General features: G+C 37.7%; 1 protein-coding gene across 1 annotated transcript in view; it reads right to left on the bottom strand.

Annotated features, from left to right (window-relative positions):
- Positions 1-19,266, bottom strand: part of LOC127976927 (delta and Notch-like epidermal growth factor-related receptor) — a 31,801-nt gene extending 12,535 nt beyond the window's left edge. The window contains exons 1-6 of the mRNA XM_052581512.1: positions 18,853-19,266; positions 7,859-8,188; positions 7,673-7,767; positions 6,796-6,959; positions 5,261-5,409; positions 4,932-5,085 (exon numbers count right to left, since the gene is read on the bottom strand). Coding sequence (XP_052437472.1) covers positions 4,932-5,085; positions 5,261-5,409; positions 6,796-6,959; positions 7,673-7,767; positions 7,859-8,188; positions 18,853-19,149 — 1,189 coding nt within the window. The 5' untranslated portion in view covers positions 19,150-19,266. The remainder of the gene's footprint in view (positions 1-4,931; positions 5,086-5,260; positions 5,410-6,795; positions 6,960-7,672; positions 7,768-7,858; positions 8,189-18,852) is intronic.
- Between the last annotated feature and the right edge of the window lie 1,212 nt (positions 19,267-20,478).

Below are 20,478 nucleotides of genomic sequence, written 5' to 3'. Positions count from 1 at the left end.
CACACACAAATGATTGCAGTAAACACAATCTGTTATTTTCCTTCAGAGCGAAAAAAAAAAAAAAAAACTTGACCAAAGCCTTCAGTTATAAACCAACAAGAATCAGTTGTCCAAAGCAGGCTGGCTGCTTTTCTTACAACACCACTAATTAACATCATTTATGCCTCCCTGTGTTCTCCATAATCCGCTTACAAAAACGGTAAACAGTGTTTGTTCATGTGCTTGCGTGACTTCCACTAGACATTAACAGATATGCCTTGCAATCAGCATGTCCATGACAGCATTTCTTAAAAAGGCACAGTTGTTTCTTCTAGAGGGCTTTAAATAACAGGCTTAAAATAATCTTCATTTATATGATCAAAGTCACAAATCCCTGACCTTCAATGTCTCTTGCGCAACCCTTTTTTGTTCTTCCTTTTTCATTTTCTTCCCCTGCCCTATCTTTCCATTTAAAGCTTTATTAGAGCATTAAAGCCCTGTTCACTGCCCAAGGTTAACCTCCATTATTCACAAAAACAGACACAAGACAGCACATGCATATACACAATTTATAAGACATTGCTTCTTGCTAGATTCCTGTTATGCAAATACTCAGCACTATTTCATGTTCATATTTAAATGTATTTCAATTAATAAAAGCACATTCAGATCTCAAAGCACCGAACCCCCAACTGCTCCCTGGGCGCTGCAGCATAAATGGCTGCCCACTGCTCTGTGTGTGCGTTCACCAGGGCCGCGGCAAGTAATTTTGAACAGGGGGTGCTGTGAATATTTTTTTTTTTTGTGACAAAAAACCTATGAGCCTATAGGCCTATTTAAAATACATTTTAAAAATAAATACATTGAAATTTACTACTTTATTGTTATATACACTTCAGTGCACAGCCAGCCAGGGTCTGAAACACACAGACATCAGTTCTCAGATATGCGCAATGCGCTATTAATCTGAAGCAGAAGCAGAATCAGAAATAATAGTTTAATAATCGAAAGAAAACGAAATAATTACTTTCATTACAATTTCAGATAGCCTATACATACATGCAACTTATTTAGATACAACAAATAATATTACAACAAAATATAATATTAATCAAACTTCACAATAACGCTAAAACAATGCAATCGATTTGGTCAGCTGGCTTGAGTCACTGCACGTTTATGTCATACACAACTCTATTAACTCCAAAATCTTTTTACGCACACCACAAGGAAATAATCTCAGACTATTAAAACGTTATTTAACAGTTCTCCACAACCATTATGCAAAGAACACACAAATGAAATAATACTCTCAATCCCCACCACCTTACAAAAATACTATAGAGTACTATTTACAATTGCTTGGCTAGTCAAAGCTGATCCCACACTTGTTGCCAAAAAAATAAATGTTATTTATCAAGCGCGTTACAAATATTTTAATAGGCCTACATTTTTTTTTATCTCCCTCTCGTCACTAGGGGGTGCTGCAGCACCCTCAGCACCCCCACTTCCCGTGGCCATGGTGTTCACTGCTGTGTATGTGCACCACAGTGAACTATTAAAGAGATGGAAAAAGCAAAGAAACAAATGTATTGGCAATGAAAGCTTGGTGTTTTGAGTAAAAAAAAAAAAAAAAAACTATCTCAGAAAATGAGAATATTACTTAAGACCAATAGAAAAGAAAGAACTTCGAACTGCGTCCTCTAGGGTGCGCTAAGGAGAACACCTCATCGTGACCCGTGTCTGAAGCATACATTGAAAAAACACCAACGAGTTGGTCGGCGACAGCCTCTGACGTCACTACTGTGCGTGACTAAACAGGCACTGAAAAAAAAAGGCAGCCATCTGCTTCCCGCGGTTCAGGACCTGCCGCAGCTGAGGCACGGAGGGGAATGAGCTCTTGAGAATTTCAGGTGGATCTGTCTGAATGTTTAGAGAGGGATTTTCCTTTTCGTGAGAGAGAGCCTTGGGAGGATGATGTTATATCTTTAATACTTTCTGATACTGAGGTTAGTTGTCTGCTGGGTTTTTACCCAGGAAAAGCAGGACATATTTGAGGATGGTGAAGAAGGTGAGGCTGAGCCTTCTCAATCCTCCTGCCCTGCTTATGTAGAGCTGTTGGAGGTTATGGATCATGCCACGACAAAGTTGGACTTGTCATGAAAGCGCACTAACAAGGTGACGGCGTGAGGCTGCCTCAATGAGCGTTATCTTTCTGACCATAGCCCTCCAGCTCAGGTGAGCCTTCCATTTCTGCCTGATCTCCATAAAGAGATCGAAAAAAAATTAAAGAGGCAGTTTTATTCTCGCATCCATTGTTTTCGGCATTAGAGTTGTGCCAACATCGAGGCAATGCGCGAAAACAGCTAAGAGAGAATGCCCCATGTAGAAAGAGCTTTCTTTTTGCGGGGGAGACATCCTCTCTAAATCTCCCTCCTTGCCATCTAAGCTCCTAAAAAAAATATATCTCGCTTAAATGGCAAGGTATACGCAGCAGCAGGTCAGGCTGTGGCTTTATTACACACGATGGTGGTGCTTCAAGCACTGCTCCGGGGTGTGTGTCCACAGTGTGTGTGTTTGTTCACTGCTCTGTGTGTGTGCAGTTCGGATGGGTTAAATGCAGAGCACAAATTCTGAGTATGGGTCACCATACTTGGCTGAATGTCACTTTCATTCACTTCACTAACTATCAGACTGATCTGCTAGGAGACCTGGATAGAGGCGAGGGCCTTTTTCCTGATCAGGTAGCTGAGCTGCGCCGCGCCGCGCCGCACCACAGATCTCTCTCCATGTGTAATGATAAAACCTTCATATTCATCTGGAAGAAGGAGGGGGGAAACGGCAGACAATCAAAATGAAACTTTAATTACAAAATAAACACAAAACAGCGCATCAGCCCCTCACAGACGCCTGATGCGCACAAATAAAAAGCAAACATAAAATAAATCCCAGGCCTGGTCCTCTCTCGTCATTCACTGTCGTCGCTCCTGTTTTATATCCTTCCATCTCCTCCGTGGGACTCGAGACCGGTGAGTGTCGCAGGTGTTGCTCATCTCCAATCACTCCACCGGCCTCGCTCGTTCCCACGGTCTCAGCCCCGCCCCACTCGTCACACCATGCTACCAAGCAGGCCGCCTCGGCCATGGGCAGGATTATGGCAGCCATGGTGGTAGCAGAGAGACATCTGTGAATGAACCTGGCAGACATCGGGAAGAAAGAAAAGGCTTTCCTCTCGATGCTCAGGTTTCGGTATTTTCGTTAAGACAGTGATCAAGAAGTTCAGTGAGACGAATGCGCGCTCTGCTGCTTTCAGATCCTTCGTTCCAGGTAGGTCCAGGTCAGATCCCGAACAACATAGGGGTCCTGGCCTGTCTCGATCTGAGGATCAAAGACGGGCACAGCGCTACTCGCGCTCCTCCCTCACCAGCGGACAGGGGTAAGAGGAATCGTGGGTCACAAAGGGGTAAGCAGAACCTAAGGAATGTGATCCAGACAAGGCAGCGTTCTCGTCCAAATCAGATAAATACCTAGGTATCAACTCATTCCCTTTGGGAATTTTTAACTTCTGCTTTTATCCTCCCATTCCTAATTCCCTGTAAGAGACACTGTGTCCTCTAGCTTTCTGCCATGCTTCGGACACAAGCTTCAGACGAAGAAGTGAATGACATGTTCTCTTTAGATTTTCTGTGGGGTTAAGGTCAGGCGAGTTTGCTGGCCAATTAAGAACAGTGATACCATGGTCCTTAAACCAGGTACCAGTAGCTTTGGCACTGGGTGCAGGTCCCAAGTCCTATTGGAAAATGAAATCTGCATCTCCATAAAGTCGTTCAGCAGCAGGAAGCATGAATTGAAAAAACTTCCTGGTATATGGCTGCGTTGACCTTGGACCTCAGAAAACACAGTGAACCAACACAAGCAGAAGACATGGCACCACAAACCATCACTGACTGTGGAAACTTTACACTGGACCTCAAGCAACGTGGATTGTGTGCCTCTCCTCTCTTCCTCCAGATTCTGGGACCCTGATTTCCAAAGGAAATGCAAAAATTACTTTCATCAGAGAACATAACTTTGGATCTCTCAGCAGCAGTCCAGTCCTTTTTTAAGCGAGACACTTCTGACGCTGTCTGTTGTTCAACAGTGGCTTGACACAAGGAATGCGACAGCTGAAAGCCATGTCTTGCATACATCTGTGCGTAGTGATTCTTGAAGCACTGACTCCAGCTGCAGTCCACTCTTTGTGAATCTCCCCCACATTTTTGAATGGGTTTTGTTTCACAATCCTCTCCAGGGTGCAGTTATCCCTATTGCTTGTAAACTTTCCCTTCCCTTCACTTTTCTATTAATGTGCTTGGACTCAGAGCTCTGTGAACAGCCAGCCTCTTTTGCAATGACCTTTTGTGTCTTGTCCTCCTTGTGCAGGGCGTCAATGGTCGTCAGCAGTCTTCCCCATGATTGCGTAGCCTACAGAACTAGACTGAGAGACCATTTAAAGGCCTTTGCAGGTGTTTTGAGTTAATTAGCTGATTAGAGTGTGGCCACAGGTGTCTTCAATATTGAACCTCTTTACAATATTCACATTTTCTGAGATACTGAATTTGGGATTTTCCATAGTTGTCAGTTATAATCATCAAAATTATATATATATATATATATATATATATATATATATATATATATATATATATATATATATATATATATATATATATATATATATATAAAATGGAATTAGTGAAATAAATCTACTTTCTGATGATATTCTAATTATATGACCAGCACCTGTATCTCACTGATGAATAGGGATATGCAAATGTGATATTCCAGTCAAAAAACAAATAATGCTAATGCTAATAACTAAGATCAAAACCCTGTTAATCCTATCATAGTAATTCAGCCATGTCCTGACACAGTTTCCTGAGAAACCCTCAAACACACATAAGCTCACACACCTGGCTGGCAGGTACAGGAGTAGTTTTGTCCTTCATCTCTCTGTTTGAGGTCAGCACAGGTGCCGTTGTTTTCGCAGGGCTTCAGGTGACAGGCGTCAAACTCCTCACAGAAGATCCCAGAATACCCATCATCACACTGGCAGTAAAACGTGGCCTGTGTTTCACATTTAAGCACACATCATCAAATCTTCACAGAAAGCCCACAAACATAAATATTATATCAACATTTTGAAAAGCACAGATCCAGGGTTGTAATGCTGGTCCTTTAAGTTCTTCAAAAAGAGAAAATATGAGAAGGAATAACACTTATTATGATCTGAGATCATTACCACAGAGGACTGGGTGATGCATTTTCCTTTCCCAGAGCATTGTGGGTCGCTGAATCCACTGCCGGGCTCCACACAGTTATTGGTTTTTACATTGAGATGCAGCCTCAAAGTGACCTCCGGACCAGAGGGTGCACCAACATGCAGCACACCTAGAGAGAGACAAAAAGAAATCCACAATTGTAATAAAGAGTTACCCTTTTCCCAAAGCAAATCCATGTCATAAAATTGTAATATTTTTTACTCAACTATAAACCTACAAAACACAATTTCCTTTTAGGCTCAGGACCTGATATTTTATAACACGCTATGACAACAACAGTTAATAACTGCTATGACAACAACAGCGTCTTCTTTCTCCCTCTCAGACATAAACAGACATGCACACACACGCACACACACACGCACATGCACGCACACACACACACACACACACACACACACACACACACAAACACATAGCAATGCCTCAAGGACAGACATTGTTTGGCTCACAGAACCAGACAGGGTCAAATAAAAGACTCATCAATGTGTCTGGAAAAACTCTGAATTGCAAACAAGTTGGAAACAGACATTATGCTCAAGGATGTTTCAAAGGCAAAGTCCCAATTTGAAGCACGGATTTCTCATACTGTGTGTGTTTGTGTGTGTGTGTGTGTGTGTGTGTATATGTGTATATATATATATATATATATATATATATATATATATATATATATATATATATATATATATATATATATATATATATATATATATATATATATATGTATAAGGAATTACTTGATTTAAAAATTGGGATATACCTGTATATATATATATGTACATTCACCGGCAACTTTATTAGGTACACCTGTTCAACTGCACAAATTGCTAATCAGCCAATCACATGGCAGCAACTCATTGCATTTAGGCATCTAAATGTGGTGAAGACTTGCTGAAGTTGCGTGGAAAGTTGGGAAGTTGGGAAAATGTTGCGTGGTCTGATGAGTCTCTATTTCTGCTGCAACATTCAGATGGTAGAGTCAGAATTTGGCATAAAGAACATGAATGCATGGATCCTTCCTGCCTTGTCTCAATGATTCAGGCTGCTGCTGGTGGTGTAATAGTGTGGGGGACATTTTATTGGCACACTTTGGAGCCCTTAGTACCAATTGAGCATCATTTAAACGCCACAGCCTACCTGAGTATTGATGCTGACCATGTGTATCCCTTTATGACTACAGTGTACCCATCTTCTGATGGCTACTTCCATAAACCATATCACAAAGTTCAGATCATCTCTGGTCATCAACTGGTTTCTTGAACATGACAATGAGTTCACTTTACTCAAATGGCCTCCACAGTCACCAGATCTCAGTCAAGTAGAGCAGCTTTGGGATGTGGTGGAACGGGAGATTTGCATCATGGATGTGCAGCCGACAAATCTGCAGCAACTGCATGATGCTATCATGTCAATATGGACCAAAATCTCTGATATTTATTTATATAATCCTCCATGTTGCAAGCACATACATATGTTTGAAAAACACACTTACTGATGAAGTAGTTTTCTCCAAAGGGCATGGACTGGTCAGGGAGCACCAGGCCATCTAAGCTCTGCTGAAACCACATGATTGTACCATCTGCAACCGAGCACTGCTCATAACCAGCCTCTCCTACACGCCACAGCACAGCAGATCCACTCACATTACCCACCAACCTACACACACACACACAGATCTCATCAAAATCAGTCACATGCCAGTATGTCAATGAACTAAAGTCAGGAAAATTATGTAGCAAACTGTACAATGGGAACAACGATAAGAACAAGATATGCTTGGACTTTTATTCTTCCATAAATGTGAGAGCCTAATGTATATTGTATAATTTTCTGAAATTTACTATATTAAAGCTTTTTCAATAATTCATATGATCAAAAATATAGATTTATCTGTCATTACTGGCCAAAAATCATATGAAAAGTACTTTGAAATTATATGGTAAAATTGTCAGTGTATTTCAGTGTTTTAAATGTATAATGGATGTAAAATAATAATTTATGTATTTGATATTGTAATATTTAATTGTTCGTTTTATTACATTTTATATATATAAAGTATTTGGAAATTATATGGTAAGATTTTCAATGTACTCCAAAAGCATGACTGTGGTTTAAATGCATAATTATATAATCAATTAAACAGATAATCTATACAACTGATTAATTATAGTTCCATCAATATTTGTAACATTTTTATATATTATTTATTTAATATTTATATATTTGTAAAATTATTTTTATTATGTTTTATTTTGCAATAGTTAATGGCTAGAAATATCCATATATGCTACAAAAAACTGAAAGCCCCCAACTCTCTTATTTTAATATATATCTTTCCAAGAAAAATAGGACTTGAGAGAGTTTCTTACTTCACAGCTGTTTCCTCGGCGACCTCCATGGAAACGGTCATCATTCCTGCAGACTCACCTCCGGCGGTACTCACACATTCGGCTTCATCAGTAATCTTCAACACACACCCGCACAAAATAAGCTACATACAGGAGGAACCCAGCCGTCATGACACACCGGGCTCACACAAACGCACACCTGCTCACCTGCTGTTCCTCCCACAGTATCTCCACCAATTTCTGACCCGGTTTGGGTCTCCACGGCTCCAGGGTGGGCGGAGCTTGAGTGCTGGTGGGGACTGTGGTTGGCTGGAACACTTGAGTGGTGGTCGCAGGTGTGGCAGGCGTGGCATGTTCCGGGGCGAGGCTCTCGGCGAGGTCCCAGGTGGACTCGGACAGGTCAAAGGTCAAGGTAGGCAGGTCACACTGGACCCCACTGTAACCCTCGCTGCACTCGCACGCAAACCCATCCCCCTCGGTGTCCTGGCTACAGTTGCCATGGAGACAGGGGCTGCTGGCGCATGGATCTGCAAAAAACTGCACCCGATAAAAACAACAAGTATGAGAGATGAAAACTGCATCATATTATCAAACATTTTAAATTGCTCCAGTCGCACAAAACAGCAGCGAACGATCCAGCTTTCATTTCAGGCAAACATCTATCGACTAACAATCACATGGCCTGAAGACTGAGAACTGAGAGCAATTAATATACTGAAAGCACAGACGAGCGCTGTTATAAAAATGAACAATAGCAATAGAGCCGTCCTGCTCTGCCCGCAGGAACACCTGCACCAAAATCTACAGTGCTAATTCTTTTATCTTACAATTATGTCGTGATATTGATCCAATTACTCTGATTATGCTCCATTTCCTTTGCCAGGGACATGCCTTCTTCCCAAGAGATAAAGTAGGAATTATATGTGCCATATTTGTGCATGTGTTCATCTGTAAGCTGTTCATACTCCATACTGTGTGTGCTGGCATTACATAAGTAATCTAACCTAAAATGCTTCTGCTGGATAATAGATGATATTAAGGATAATCAACAACATATGGCCGCTGAGTTGAAATAGCTTCTCCTTATATATAAGAACTTCTCTGTAGTACTGAATCAATCGAATCAACATTATCAGGCCCAACATTACAAAAACTTGTTTGTAATTACTGTAACTTTTACAAACCGTCATTCATTGAAAAAAAATAAATAAATTGCATGTTTTGTGTCACATTAAAAGTGACAATAAAAGTATGTTCAGGTTTATCTGAGACAAGTAGAAGTGAATCTGACAATGTTTTATTACAATGCTGTATGTAATTAAATTAAATTCGTTGAGTGGTGCTAAATGGTTAATGCTCTGCTGCATTTGAAATTCTACATTAAACCTGGCCTTAAAATAGTGTCAACAAGAGCAAACCTGAGATAAAAACACATTTGCTGATGCCATGTTAGCTTGCTTAAACAAGACTTTGTGTTCTTTTATTGTGATTCACAGAACTTGTACCCGAGTGCTTTGTGTCACAAGGCTAATGCTATACCAGGTGCGCTAACAAGCAAGTTTACTAAATCCTTACATATGGAGCTGGATATGCAACACAGATGCCAAAATATTTCAGTTTACAAATCATGCACTATGGTAAAACTGCACAAAATTAGTGTGTTTATTAATCTGCCAACATGATTTGTGTGAAAAGGAATGAACCTTTATGATTTGTTACTGCTACTAGTGATCATTTCAGGAACTGCAGTGAAATGCATGTAGATGTAAAGGTCTGTAGAGTGATGTTTTCATATGAGCCTGGGTTGAAAATTCATCAACTGTAAATATTAATGGTGGAAATAAAGTGTAACTTAGCCCTTTTAGGTTGCAGAGAATTTGAGATGTTATGTCCTTCTTCACATCTGTCCTCGAGCCCCGTTATTAAGCTAATCAACTCAAATGTGAAAATCACAGAGGCGCATCTGAAGTGCACTACAGTACTTCTGCTGCACGTGTTGAGAGCTACATGTCTCACCAGCCACAATTATGCTTTCACATCAGATGAAAAACATAAATATAAAAAGTGACATACTGTGTTTTTAAATGTTTTTAAATTAACATGCAGTGTCACTGTTCATCGAGTCCAGCTTTAACACCTGCAGCAGTTGATTTATTATTATTATTATTATTTTTATATGTATAAACAAGTAAAGATACACATCATATCAATCAATATGAAGTATTCAATTATTGTCCATACTAGTAATTTTAGCTTAAGACATGAAATTATACATTTGTGTTCATAACAAATTCAGATTTATTTAAAAATGATGATATTTTAAACTAACGCATAGTGGGGCAGGTTTTATCCAATGAATTAGGAATCAGTACGTTTTTTTCCCCCTGCTGCTCTAAATCAGTGCTTCTCAGTGGGTTTGTTTGTGACCAAAAATTGGGTCACAGTTCTCTTCTTAAAACTAACCTACTGTAAATGCACATAATAATAACCAAATAATCTTGCATTGTTAGGATAGGATTTTCCATGTTCAAGTAGGTCATGTTAATTTAGATTTACCATTTGTGAATAAATTACTATCCATTTGATTTGAAAGAGTTTTCAGTTGACCGTATCCAAATGGGAAAAAAAATTATTATGGAAATAAACGGCTACCATATTTTGTGTTCAGCAGAAGAAAGAAACAAATGACGTTGAGTAAATGATGACCGAATGTTAATTATTTTTTATTTTATTTTTTGGTTGAACTAACTCTTTAAGGGATTTTTTTTTCTCTTGAAACTATTTCGATATCTTGTTATAGGCCACCCATGTATTATTATGAATCTGGGTCCTAAAGAACTCATTTACAGGATCTCTCCCTGCATCACAGTCTACTGATGGGGGATATTAAAAAGGCCAGGAGGCCTACAATGAGAAAAAGGTCGGGCGGCTGAAAAAGGAAGCAGAAATAGTGTGGGGAGAAGAAAAGGTCATGGGTGAGGAAAATACCTTCAAATTGCGAAGCAATGGATGAATCATTTACAGTATCAAACTCTCACAATTCCCAACTCCAGATATCTCACCAGATCTGCTCTCACTGACACTAACACATCCCTGACCTTTGACCTCTTCAGTCTGATTTGAACAGAGAGCCTCCTCTAATGTGAAGAGCTGTGGACTGGTTTTAACCCAAGATATTTATCCAATAGAGACAATGTTTAATTTTCTTTCACTGCGACTGAAGAGAGTATTTCAAAAACCTTTCAAAAGCCCAAAAGGTTAGCTACACGTCATCTTTCAGCAAAGATCATCACTTATTCGCTTTCCCTATTTTTAAAGGTCAAATTGCTTCTAAATCGTGCTGAAATGTCTCCTTGGACATTAATAACAACTCATGGGTGCAAACTTGAAAAGGGTGAGCACTTTTCTACTTAAATAGTTTTATTAAGAATATGCATAAGACTTTTTAATTTTATAACCAGTCATTAGTAGCATGGGCATGATATATAATATTCAACAATACATTGTATGGGTCAAAATGATAAATGTATCTTTTATGCCGAAAATCATTAGGATATTAAGTAAAGATCATGTTTCATTATGATATTTTATAAATGTACTACCGTAAACATATCACAATGTAATTTTTGATTAGTAGTATGAATTGCTAAGAACTTCATTTTACAGGCATTTTTCTTAATATTTGAATTTTTTGCACCCTCAGATTCCAGATTCCAGATTTTCAAATAAATATAGTAATATAGTTGCATCTCTATGCATATATCTTGGTCAAATATTGTCATATTCTAACAAACCATACATGATTTATCCAGCTTTCAGATGATGTATAAATAAAAAAAATACAAAATACAAAATCGTCCACGGTCTCATTTTATATATAATCATTTTCTTTTCTTAACTGTTTCCATTCATTTTAAATCCAAATGTAAACAATTGTAAAAGTTTTTAAATTCCTTGTTTTTATTGCTGGGATTGTTATCTTGTAACGATTATTTTATGTAAAGTACTTTTAATATCCATTGTGTATGAATTTTTTTTTTTTTTTTTTTTTTTGAAAATGCATGGTTCTCCACATTTCTATGATATAAACCAAAAAACTTTTCACTTAGATTATTGTTAAAAATATTACAAATTGCATATTAGAAAAAAATATATATATGGTATACATATATTATTGTTGTTTCGTGGCAGAGATCCAGTGTTTTCAAAGCAGTGTAATCACTAAATATCTTTAAAATCAGGATTGGTCCTTGATTTGGTCTCAAGCCGTGGGACACATTTATAGGTGGGACATTATTCGGAGAGAAATGTGAGTGAGGTTGGAGCATCTTGCACATGTGACACTTGTATTGTTGTTTATGGACAGGTAATTATGTATTTGTACAGTTCCTGTTGACCTGGACAGCTTGGCACTTTCTCAAAGCATAATCACAAATCCACTCAAAAAGAACAATGTGTAGGTGTGCACATGTTCGTGTGTTCAGGAAAGAGCACAGAAAGAACAGAATATTTCTAACACACACACACACAGCTTGAAAACCCACTGCCATTCCCACTCACTATTAATAGAGAAAGTGAGAGAGAGTGCGTGTGACAGCTCATGTCTCATCATTCAACTGTATGATGATTATGAATTAAAGAATTCTCCAGTTTTCTTTGAGAAAAGGGATGGTTTTCATTTATGAAAGTGTCTTTCAAGCAACGTTTGCACTCATACTTTATGAATATCATCAAAGGCCAAGAGTGAAATGGAAATGAAAGTGTGATTGGCTCATAACCACTAAACATCAGAGGATGGCCTGAATGAATATTAACCAGTCTGCAGACGGAGGACACAGTTAACAGAGAAATAAAAATACTTGGAGTTGCATCAGAAAAAATAAAAGTTGTTTATAGCAGCACGGGCCACAAAGGATTCGTGTTTACTTACATTAAAGGTCGAACGAAATGAGATTCAACTCATTAGCGCTATCTGATGCAGAAGTGGAAAATCTTTCTCTGGGGTTTTAATGCAGAAGGCAGTTTTATTCAATGCCATGGCTACATAATAACACACAAAGATGCACTCAAAGCCATACATCACTGGCAGTGACATTTATTAATGCAGCACGGTCTGAAAGGCAGGTAGAAAGAGCAGATGTGCCACCAATTACCCATCCAGATGAGGCCAAATCAGTGCAGAAGAGCTGCCGAATTACAGTTTCTTTAGAAAAATTGACTTGTGTTTCTAAATGAGGCAAGACTAAATAGGCAAGATCAATTTTCCCCATTCAACATCATTATAACAAATAGCTACTTTCCCAGAAGCTCTTAGAATGTGATGTTCGTCTTAACGTACCGGTAATGCATGGTTTTTGATCTAAATTCTGTTGAATTAGACTTGGCATCTGTTTAATAGGATTTTCTTGAAACTACTCATGTTTAACATGAGGAAGTAAGAGTTAAAGTCAGAATTGTGGGATATATATATATATATATATATATATATATATATATATATATATATATATATATATATATATATATAAACAATTTTGAGTAAAAACAAACAGCAACTCACAATTGCGAGAAATAAACGCGCAGTTATGACTTTTTTCATAATTCTGACATATAAACTCGAAATTACTTGTTATGAAGTCCAATTGTGAGTGAAAAAAGTTTATATCACACAATTCTGAATGTAACTTGAAATTACTTTAATAATTATATTAGCAATGATACATAAACTCCAAATTTGGAGGAAAAAAGTTAAAATTGTGAGTTTATATATTGCAATTCGGACTTTATACCACACAATTGCGACTGTATATCATGCAGTTCTGAAAAAAAAATAATAATAATGAAGATGTTTATCAGAATGTCTAGGGTGCACTCTGAGTGGTAATGTGTGCTGTGCAATATGGAGCTCCATATTGTATTGCGTGCACAATATAATAATTTGTTCTTTGTTTTACTAAATTGTGTGCACAACAAAATTTGTTCCCTCGTTTTACTAAATCACATAGACAACATTACTAAATTGTGGCAATGTTTTAGTTGAATCAAATCGAGTGAACAAATTATTATACTGTGCCATGCACACAATTTATTTAAACTGATGCAATGAGTTAGTAATTTGTGTGCACAACTTAGTAAAATGAGGGAACTAATTATTATGCTGTGTGCACGATTTACAATTTTCCCCCTGCATGTCATGTGCGGAGCTCCATCGTGAAGCTCCAAAAGCATCACAAAAGTACTTAATTTGACATTATTCATTTGACCACTTAATTTCAAATCATCGTTGAAACCAATTTTAAATATCACTCTAATTTGTGCACTTTTAAATTTAGTGCTTCAAGATCATGTTCCTCAAACAAAGCTATAATATGACTTTAGAAACACATTTTGTGGATGACGTTTTCTGTGTTTTTAGTGCACTTTCTGTGAATGGAAAAGAGCAGTGTGCATTATTCTCTCCTAAATATCTCCCTTTGTATCTATCTATCTTTGTATCTATCTATCTTTGAATCTATCTATCTTTTTACCCCTTCCATTCTCATTTTAATGAGAATTCATTCTACCCACAAATCCCTAATTTAATGAGACTCCCTCTCTTACATGCTTACAATTCTCCATACAGCTAGTGTGAGTCTTCAATTTTTAAAAGACAAAATCTTTGTAGAAACATTGGTCAGTCCAGCTCTCTCTTTAATATTAATGAATTCCCCTTGCTGCTTAACAAGCTGGAATCAAACCCGAAAGACCAAAGAGAAAAAAAGACAAAAAAAAAAAAAAAACATGACGACCCTTAAAATAGGCATCCATGGAGATATGACAAACAGATCTACGGTTTAGTATGCATCCACCTACTTTAGTAAAAAAGTGACTGTTCAAATCCAAAAACACATACATCCTTCTCCTTCTAAACACGAGTTCTCAGAAAGGACAGGTGACTCACACACAATCACTTTGCGTCATGCTGGTTAAGAGGTCAAGTGAGCTCCTCAAGGGCAAAAAGGCTACTAACTTACATCAAATGATTCCAAATCATCTCTTTCTCAGAGTTCACAAAAAGTAATTTAACAAAAAATGTGATTCTGCTGCATCACATACATCCAGTCACATCAGCAGCAGTTAATGAAGTTCGGAAAAATGGCTGTCTCATTATAGGGCAACTGAAGAACACCAGCCTTGCCTGGAGAAATGGAACACTGAGTGACATCACAATGACGTCAAGCCTTGTCGACCAATCATGGTGAATCTTGTCAGTGCATAAACCAATCACGAAGCAGCATCCTTTCTGGCTGCACTGGGGGAGATGTAAAGGAGCAGTATGACGTTGCAGGACACAGGTTTAGATGCAAGCTTTAACTAAGGTTGAGGAAAGGACAGGACGCTCGGGATACACACAGAAACCATGCAGAGAGATGCATGAGATGCCACCACACACAATGTCTTAACTTCATGAGTGCCACCTGTTGTCCAGTGAATATACATGCGCACACAGTGAGACAGCTCTTCTGTGGATCCCTGCTCTGGGTCCAGCAAAGCTTTGGTGTTATTTAGGTCAGAAGCCCTAACTGTGTCTAGCTGTGCTACTCACATTCAGGCTTTGTTCCCAATAGTGTATTAAACTCTGATGCGTCTACAGCCAATAAAGAACAAATCTATGGTTAAAACCCTCACCCTTTCCCTAAGGGAATTTAAGCATATCTATGAGCTGCAAAATAAATAAATACAATTTAGCATTATATTTAGTGCTTTCAAGTGAATAATCGCGATAAATTGCATCTAAAAGAAAAGTGTTTGTTTACATCATATATGTGTATGTACTAGGGATACACAGAAGTGTATTTTTCAATTTATTTTAAATGTAAAAAAAAAAAAAAAAAAAAAAAAACACTAGGCTAGGCTACGATTAGAACAGTAGCCAAATATTACGAAAAATATTACGGAGGATCACACACATCTCCTGCGTCATAATTAAATTAATGTAAAACCTCTAACCTTTCACATGAAATGAGAGTTTCCTTTCAATAAAACAAGACGCTCTGCATTAACAGGTGACAGCCGGTTGCGAGTGTGGAAATGAATGTCCCCAGCAGTACTGAAAAGTCTTTCACTTGGCACAGATGTTGGTGGCACAGAAAGGTTGATCTTTGCCATTTTTGTCTTCCCCCACTGAAGGGGGTCCTCTCTAAGAGGAATCAAAGGCTCACCGAGAAAAACGCTTATCTCCACTTCAGCGCCCAATGTGACTGGCTCTGTATTGCTACAGAACGGTCCTCATGTAAACATCATCACGTAATCAACAGCCGTGTGACGTCGACCAGTGTAGCGCAAGCCTAGGGTTGGGTTCGGTGGAAAAAAAATCTAATGTTCGGCCGAAACCAAACCCCATCCAAAAGCCCAATATTCAGCCGAATCCGAATCCGAATCCTGGATTCGTTGCAACCCTAGTATGTTCAGTACTGTGTATGTTTATTATGTATATATAAAGAACCACACATACAGCATATATTTTGAATGTATTTCCTTGCATATATTTATATTCATATCAATTATATAACATAAATATATTAAATATATAAACATAACATATTTTCTTAAATATATAGCTACATACATGCGTGTGTGTGTGTGTTTATTTATATAAAAACTTATTTTAGATGTATAAGATCGCGTTTAATCGTTTGACAGCACTAGTATATATATATACATATACAGGTGCTTGTCATATAATTAGAATATTATCAAAAAGTTAATTTATTTCTTTTAATTTTGATTATTATAACGGACAACTAAGGAAAATCCCAAATCAGTATCTCAGAAAATTTTAATATAACTTAAACTCAGCTCAGCTCTTCTGCATTCTTGGGTCTGGCATGTCACATCTTCCTCTTCACAATACCTCATAGATTTTCTATGGGGTTAAGGTCAGGCGAGTTTGCCAGCCAATTAAGAACAGGGATACCATGGTCTTAAACCAGGTACCGGTAGCCTGTTGGAAAATGAAATCTGCATCTCCATAAAGTTGGTCAGCAGCAGGAAGCATAAAGTGCTCTAAAACTTCCTGGTATACGGCTGCATTGACCTTGGACCTCAGAAAACACAGTGGACCAACACCAGCAGATGACATGGCACCACAAACCATCACTGACTGTAAAAACTTCACTGGACCTCAAGAAACGTAGATTGTGTGCCTCGTTGCGACAGCTGAAACCCATGTCTTGCATTCGTCTGTGAGTAGTGGTTCTTGAAGCACTGACTCCAGCTGCAGTTCACTCTTTGTGAATCTCCCCCACATTTTTAATGGGTTTTGTTTCACAATCCTCTCCAGAATGCGGTTATCCCTATTGCTTGTACACTTTTTTTCTATCACATCTTTTCCTTCCCTTCACCTTTCTATTAATGTGCTTGGACACAGAGCTCTGTGAAAACCCAGCCTCTTTTGCAATGAACTTTTGTGTCAATGGTCATCTTTTGGACAACTGTCAAGTCAGCATTTAAAGGCTTTGCATGTGTTTTGAGTTAATTAGTTGATTAGAGTTTGGCACCAGGTGTCTTCAATATTGAACCTTTTCACAATATTCAAATTTTTTGAGATACTGAATTTGGGATTTTCCTTAGTTGTCAGTTATAATCATCAAATTAAAAATAATTAAAAGAACATTTGAAATGTATCAGTCTGTGTGTAATGCATGAATATAATAAACAAATTTCACTTTTTTAATGGAATTAGCGAAATAAACTTTTTGATGATATTATAATTATATGACCAGCACCTGTATATATAATTAGTTTTTTGTTTGTTTGTTTGTTTTAATTAATTTTTTGGACATTTTTGTTTTCCCTTTTAAAGGCTGCAGTCGGTAACTTTTGATGCTCTAGCAGTTAATAAACAGAACTGCTTGCGTCTTGCAAAAGTTACCTACTGCGGCTTTAAATATGTCTATATAGTTTACAGTCATTTTATTTACTAGATTTAGTTTATGCAGTTTTGGTTATTTTAATAAATCAGCTTAACTAAACATAAATTAAAAAGTGTTATCTAAAATAAAATAAGGTTAATTTTTGAAAAATATATTTTATTTTTATTTTTAATTTTATTTTTAATTTTATTTTATAGTCATGGCCTAATGGTTAGAGATTTGGACTCTCAATCAAAGGGTTGTGAGTTCGAGTCTCGGGCCGGCAGGAATTGTAGGTGGAGGGAGTGCATGTACAGTGCTCTCTCCACCTTCAATACCACGACTGAGGTGCCCTTGAGCAAGGCACCGAATCCAAAACTGCTCCCTGGGTGCCGGTGCATAAATGGCTGCCCACTGCACCGGAGTGTGTTCACGGTGTGTGTGTGCACTTTGTATGGGTTAACTGCAGAGCACAAATTCCGAGTATGGGTCACCATACTTGGCTGTATGTCAAGTCACTTTCACTATAGTAACTATTATGACTATTGCAGTTAAAATTAATATTGTTTGAGTTAACTATTTACACACACACACACACAAACACATATATAAACAATTGACTTTCTTTGGATACATCTAATTGTAGAATTTTCTTGTTTTCTGCATAAAATTAATATTTGGAAAGGTTAATTTTTTTACTAAGAAGAAAAAAATCTTATGCAGAAATAAAAATATTTTAATGAAATTTTTCTGTGAAAACAATTTTGAAAGTAACTCATTTTTATTAGCATATTTATTATTATTATTTTAATGTAAATGTTTATTGGTTAAGTATATATTGTCATGCAAAACAAGAAATATATCAATTAAAGATTTGTTTATTTTTTTTACTGATCCAAATGCTCCTAACTAGAGATTGTAATAAAGCTTGCATCACCCATCACAGAAAACCCCATAGTGGTTTCTTATAAAACAAAATGCATGCAAGGAGGTCAACGCTGGATACTTGCGATGTGAATCAAAATGGTGTCAGACTGAGAATGTTTTCTGCTGTTTTGTGTAGCAATACACTGCACATACCTCAGATACACATATCTAACTGCAAGACAAACATTAATGCTGTGATCTTTACCTCTCACACACACACACACACACACACTCAGAGCCGCCTCTCCTCTTTTCCTATCTGTTGCCACAGCAACACAGCACTCTCCATCACATCTCACCGACAGCACATGAGCTTCTGCAGACTTTTGACAGAAATGCAATTATGATGGTTTATTCACACCGACGCGGCTCTGCTCTCACCTCACAGTTCTGTCCCGTGAAGCCCTGTCCACAGATGCAGGTGTAAGCCCAGAAGTCAGTCTGCATCTGTGTGCTCGGACTCTCCTCCATCTCTCCCACTCGACTACAGACGCCTCCGTTCAGACAAGGTCTGCCCTCGCAGGGGTCCGGCGGGGCGCTGGGGGCCTCGGTAGGGCCAGGGCTGGATGTCAGAGGGGTCCCGAGTCCATCCCTCACCCCGAGGATGAGGAGGAGAGGAAGTATGTAGCGCTGCATGAAGGCGGTGTGGATCTGGTTCTCTCTGCTCCTGCTCTGCATACGCTGCTGTGGAGGACAGATCAGTGGATTACAGTCGTTCGCTTGCGGCTGTGTGCGTGTGTGAGAGAGAGACAGAGGGAGCGGTTTGCTGGACTGAAAGGTCTGAGCGTGTTTGAGGACGGGAGAGAGAGGAGCGGAGGGGAGTGACGGCAGGTGACGACACACATGCTCCTCCTCTCAGTGTGTTTCTGCTGTGTCAGTGGAGCTGAAGCTCTGCAACAACAGTCAGACACCTACACATCACACAGACTTTCTCACTGGATGCATGCAATTATAGCCATCTGAGATCATTTTGTTGTTATTACTTCAGGGTAGCGAACACATATTCACTATTAATCCAGAGTTTTCCCTAAAATAAATAAATAAATAAAATTCCGCTTACTGATAGTAAGTCAGGCAGTTTTTGTAGTAGTTATGTGGTCCCACTTAAGTAGTAAAGATTAGTAAAGATGACCTTTACTACTACGTACTTACATAAAAAGTTAGGGACCGATTTGGTGGTATAGGTAGGTAGGTTTAAGTCATAAGGGATGGGTCAACAGTGTATTCACAAATGTAACTACAGAAAATGCAGATGTAATTACATGCAGGTATTTAAAAAAAAAAAAAGTATAATGTGAAAACATGTATGTACACAATAAAAAAGTTAATTAATATAAATGTAAGTACATAGTAGTTAAGGCCACTTAATGTAAAGTGGAACCAGTTATTTTTAGGTCAGGGACATGATTAATGGATCCAAAATATGAATAAGGCATTAATAAGTGATTTATAAGCTCTAATAAACAGTACCAATATGCTAGTACGCATCTAGTTAAATGTTCCCTTAGCTAAAATGTTACCCACTTCACAATATGGTTACATTACTTGGCCATCATCACTTAACAAGAACTAAAAATGAAATATACCCCTGAAGCATTTATTACTCTCAGTTAATGGTAATGGTATTGTTAATATCTGTTTATATTATTTAATGGACCTTCACTAATAATGTTAACAAAAATTGATAAATATTGTAAATCCATTGATAGTAAATGTTATAGTGTTAACTAATCATTTTGACTAAATTAAATAAAAATAAAACAAGAAACCGTTTTTAGTTCTACAAGTACATTTAGGAATCATAACACTGTAATGTACAGTATAACAAATTCATTTTGAGATTTGTTAAAAATTATTATTATTATTATTAATATTATTTGTATTTATTATTTTTTTGTTGTTGTTGAAGATTAACTTAAGGTGAATGTTAAGATAATCTAAAGGTAAAAAAGTAAAATAAAAGTAGTATAAACGAGTATAGCAAATATTGACTAGTGTCATTTTAGT

Source organism: Carassius gibelio, chromosome B18 (assembly GCF_023724105.1).
Source record: "Carassius gibelio isolate Cgi1373 ecotype wild population from Czech Republic chromosome B18, carGib1.2-hapl.c, whole genome shotgun sequence".
In the NCBI taxonomy this organism is placed as follows: Eukaryota; Metazoa; Chordata; class Actinopteri; order Cypriniformes; family Cyprinidae; genus Carassius; species Carassius gibelio.
The sequence above is the reverse complement of the archived record's forward strand: the minus strand, read 5'-3'. Positions and strand labels throughout refer to the sequence as shown.